The sequence below is a fragment of the Morone saxatilis genome, unplaced genomic scaffold (assembly GCF_004916995.1).
Source record: "Morone saxatilis isolate NCDOM2014 unplaced genomic scaffold, NCSU_SB_2.0 Contig19, whole genome shotgun sequence".
Lineage (NCBI taxonomy): Eukaryota > Metazoa > Chordata > Actinopteri > Moronidae > Morone > Morone saxatilis.
Genome location: NW_023339751.1, coordinates 947,571 through 952,706, shown reverse-complemented (window position 1 = coordinate 952,706; position 5,136 = coordinate 947,571). Strand labels below are relative to the sequence as shown.

The following is a 5,136-nucleotide window of genomic DNA, read 5'->3' as shown; positions in this document are numbered from 1 at the left end:
TTCGATTAATTGAGCAGCCTTAGCGCAGTTTCAACTCGTCCATAGAGGGAAACAATGGCGGTCCGAGCCCGAGCTGAACCCGACATATGGCTGCAATTTTGGGCTTTGGTGTTGCTTTGGGTAACACGAAGGACATCTGCACCATTAAACTGAGTAAACTCCATAATGCCGGAGTCCACTGACTCCGGCATTATGTGTATGAATTGTGTGTGTTTGGATGTGACTGTGAATCTGAGAACAAAAGTGCAGTTTCTGACACAAATTGGGTCAATTCGGTTCACAGGGTTAAAGGAAAACTCTGCCCAAAAACATAAATTACATTGTGTTGCTCCAGTGATTTCTAAAATCACAAACAACTCTCTGTCCTTTCTTCACCGTTCTTGCTGCACAGCTTGTTGACTGTTCCAGTTTAAACGCTAAAAGTAAATCGTGTTTGAAATCATCCCAGTGAGAACATCTGATTCTTGAGGGATCCAGATGTAAACAGTATAAATCACAGATACAATCAGTATTTTTATGGTGGATTTGTCGCTGCAGTATTCCCACACCGGTGTGCGTTGCTTTGTGTGATTAAGGTGTGTGTTTGTGTGTGTGTGTGTACCTGGATCTGCTCAGATGTCCACTGGTCCAGATTGACAGATTTGACTCTGGAGATGTGGACACCCAGGTTGCGGTGGATGCCGGCGCAGCGGATACACATGAACACCCCGAGGTTCCATGACGCCCATCGAGGACCTGTGAAAGAAACAGAAAGAGATTTCTGCTTTAAAGCGGCGCTAATTTCTCTGATGTAATGTCCTGTTGAGTTATCAGCTTAACACACAGAGCTGCAGAGAGGGGTATTCTATCCGTGCCATTTAAGACAATGTAGATCCGGCCTTTCAAGTCCCTTTCAATTCAAATTTGTGGAAGTGGCAGAACAGCAGGAAGCGATGAATTAAAACTCGGTTGTGAAACGAGTGACTGCTATTCTCCCTGAACCTCTTCAGCCCAACACAGTGCTTCAGAAATGGGCTTTAGAAATTCAAAAGGTAACTCTCGCTTCCACTCGATGCTACAAAGTGTGAAGTTGCCGAGTAGTTTTCAAATACCAAGTCTGTCACCTACAACAATGACACTGATTTTAGAGGAGGAAAATTCACTGATCACAGATGTGACGGCTGATACAGGGAATTTTTGAGCTGGAACGAAAATAGATTTTTACACCGATATGACTGTGCAACTGTGCTCAGATGGCTGTTTTATTAAACAAATAACTTTATCAAAGAAAACTTTAGTTAAATATTCTTTAAAGGTCCAGTGTGTAACATTTAGGAGGATCTATTACTAATATAATATCCATATGTATGTTTTCATTAGTGTATAATCACCTGAAAATATGAATCCTTGTGTTTTTGTAACCTTTCTTTTACACTTTTTGTTTCTATGACCTGTTTAACATATGTATTTTAACTTATGTGAAGTGTCTCTGAGTACCATTAAAACCCCTCTATAAATAAAATGCATTAATATTATTATTATTATTATAAAAATACAATAAATAGCTGAACATCGGTACTGTAAAACCTACAAGCCTTTTTGCATTATGTACCTGAAAAAAGCATCGCCGTGTATCGGCTGACACATCGACACCAAAACAATACTGATACGTCTGCAACAGGCCAACATAGCAGCTGAGCTCTGAATGAAAGCTTTTCTAGGTCTTACAAACAGTTTGTCAGCTAAAACATAGGGGCAGAAGGACTCTTTAGTCAGTATGAGCAGTGACATTAAGCACAGAGTCCCTCCACAGAAACTCACGCTCAGAAGTCGCAGTTTGGACAAAGTGTTTTCTGGAAGTGCAGCAGTGTGCAGGTACAGTTCAGCATCAGAGTCGAACAGAAACTCAAGAAGTTAATATAAAAAGATAAAAATCCAAACAGCACAAACATTCAAAGCGTTTCCTTACTTTGGTGAAATTGTCTCACTTGAAAAACTGAAAACTTCAACTTTAGGTTATCCTGAAACACTTTGAAGACATTCTTATCAGAACTGCTCGAGGAGTATTATCCTAAATCCCTTCAATATATCTTAATGGGATTTTACAAAGCAGCATAGTGCGGTTTGTATTATTTATAGATATCATTTGATTACAGTTCCTGGGGTTTCAGAAATATTCTTCTCTGTAAAACTGCAAGCATGTACTATCAGTTATTAGTCATTTAAAAGCAAAAGAGAAGGTGCAGATACATCGTTTTTTACATTAAACGTACAAACGAACTGCTGCACTTAATCAACTCCAAATGAGGAAGCTGATATTTTTAATTTTTAATTGCTATAGAGAGTTTTATGGTTATGTCAAATTTGGTCTTTAAAAGGCAGAAGAATTATAAAATTCATGTCCTTTTATTGCGTGCATTCTCAATTACTCTCACTTAGTGAGCTCAATGAAAGCAGCTTTGATATAACAGACTGGTTTTCAAAAGCTTTCATTAGCTCAAGGGTCAGAATTTTTACACCATAAAGCTCTAATACATGTGGTTTGACGACTACAGATGAACTACAGATCTATACGCATGCTTTCTGAGCGCAGTACAAAATGTTCATTGTACAGAACTGAACTGAACGGATTTTGAACCAGAGGCGAAAACAACCAACACTGGGTTACATAAAAGCCCCGGCAGAGAACAAGAACAGGGCCATGAGCTCGCTGCACAGAACCAGAAGACGAGAAGAACCTTCGGGCAGACTCAGACAAGACTTTGATTCCTGTTGACACACAATCGTGTCTGTTGAGAGGAGGGATGGAAATTTTGAATAATCCCACGAGCAACTGCCCTGTGCATTGCTCCAAGTCCTGCTGATTCGCTGATATGTTGAGATAACATTCAGTATCTTTAAAATACCCTGACCTTTACCCAAAAACTGTCCAATCATAGATAAGCAACAGTAACTAGGCACAGAGTTTTTTAGCTTTTAGTATAAAGAACGGATTGTTTATGTGCTGAACGGGGTTTTCAGACGCTGTAAGACGATCCAAGAAGCAGAATAAGACCATTAAACTCAGTGAAACCAAGAATATTAACACATTCATGCGTACGGAATCTCTTTGAAACATTTCGTTTGAGTGAGTTCAGTTTAAGAGCTTCCCATAGATAATCTGTGATCCATCGTCCATTACATATAAAATAGCACAAAACAAGCTGAGCTCTGGCAGACCTCCATGGGGATGAAGAGGAGATGGCACGGAAATGACAGTCAAATCATTTTAATGGGCTAGTGGCTACAGTCCCTCAGCGCCACCGTTGGCTCCGTCCCTCTCCGGAGCACGAAGCTTACTATCTGTCAATTTGACGATTGAACGCGACTTTGAACACAGCGAGTGCAAAAGATCAACCTTTATGGATTCGGGCTACTGCTGACGGTTGGGGACGGTTGGATGGCAGCGGGGATGGAGCCGGTCTCGGTAAGAGCATCAGTGTGTTAATGCAGTGGCACTAATGCGCCAGACGGCCTAAAGGAGCATTAAGGCAGGGATGACTGAGTGTTAAGCCTAAATCAAGCAGCTCAGCCTTTGTAAGCTGGACTCTATCTGTATGGATTGGACTTTGGACACTTTGCTCTGCTCTTAGATAACCTCCTTCAACACATTCTCCAAAACAAACAGTTGTCTTCTCAACCATACAGAGCTCACGCTGCATACCCTCACATAGGAATCAGTTTTTGGCGAACTGCAGATGGTCCAGACACTGATGGTTTTTTTTTAAAAGTAGATTTTCATAATGGAATCTCATTCTCTGCTGGAGTATTTCTATTGCCGTGAGAAAATCAATTGAGCAGTTCAGCAGGGCCTGACTGTATTTAGAAAAGTGAATGGCTCACACAAATTAAACTCCAAACATAAAGTGTGCTATTGTGGAAAGACATAAGCTTTCGTCTGCGTCTCGCATACTAAACTGTGGCTGCTTCAACCGCTCGCTCACATTCCTCTCTGCGATGACGAGCAGCCTGCACTGATGCTCTCTGATGATCTGACTGTAAGTAGATGATTACCAGCAATCCCTCACAGTCACTTAGTGTAATCTGATTACTCCCCACTTTTGGCAGCAACCAGATTTCAGAAGGTTCATATAAATGTCTCCTTTGTTCCTTTACTTCTTTGACATGAAAACCTTTTTAATTTGTTTCTTCTGAAGCATTGTACGTGTTATTTTTATGTATTAATCACTTTTTATCGCCAGTGAGTGGAAGGGTCGTAACGTAGCTTAAAAAATGAGACCTTACCGGACTTTCTTGGTTGCCTGTGGACAGATTTATATGTGAACGAACATCCAAACGCTTTGATGTCTATGCATGTTCCCTTCACTGTCAACAGTGTCCAACACCAGCTAATGTTCGGAGTCTGCGAGCGTCTACAAACGACAGAGTGTTGTGGTGGGTGTCGGTCGCATCCAGCTAGTAAACTGTCTTCCCCTGAACATTTGTAATAATATCTGTCTAAAAACAGTAACACATATATTCACATTTTAGCTGAAACTGTCATTCATCCTCCAGATAAACATGTCACGTTGAAGTGGTTGAAATTCACCTATTGTTGGTGCTTTAATGGTCACAAGAGTGAAAGAATGCCTCCACCTTTATCTAGGCTTGAATTACCTGCGCGTTGCTGTAACATTAAACTTCTGTGGCAGGTGCGATATAATAGCAGTCGTTTAAAAGAGCAGCCTTGGCTGTGGAGGGTAAAAGCCACTCTGATTTATGAGTGCTGACCTTCTGCACTGGTCTCTATCTATTAACCTACTGTTTGCTGCATGCAGTCCTATTTCTAAATCTGCTGTTCTGAAACAATAACCGCTGTTCTCAGCATCCATCAGTAATTTAAGCTTGGCAGGATCTTTCCACCAACCTTAAAATGACCTTCCCCGAGTCCTTTTTTATTTGAAATGAATGAATAAATGCAACTGATGCATATGATTACTATGAACTGGTTGTGAAACATTAGTATCTGCTCATCTGCGGCCCCGTGAGGATAATTCAGGTTCAGTTTTATTACGCTATTCATCTTTACCCTTGCTCTACACTGGAGTTTGGACAAAAATAGACAGCTGAATTGAGTTCTCTCAGCAGAGATGAGCCCTGCAGCCCCCCCACCACACA

General features: G+C 41.0%; 1 protein-coding gene across 1 annotated transcript in view; it reads right to left on the bottom strand.

Annotated features, from left to right (window-relative positions):
- The window catches only part of smap1 (small ArfGAP 1), an 84,241-nt gene that overhangs the window by 69,619 nt on the left and 9,486 nt on the right, over positions 1-5,136 (bottom strand). The window contains exon 2 of the mRNA XM_035663760.1: positions 602-735. Coding sequence (XP_035519653.1) covers positions 602-735 — 134 coding nt within the window. The remainder of the gene's footprint in view (positions 1-601; positions 736-5,136) is intronic.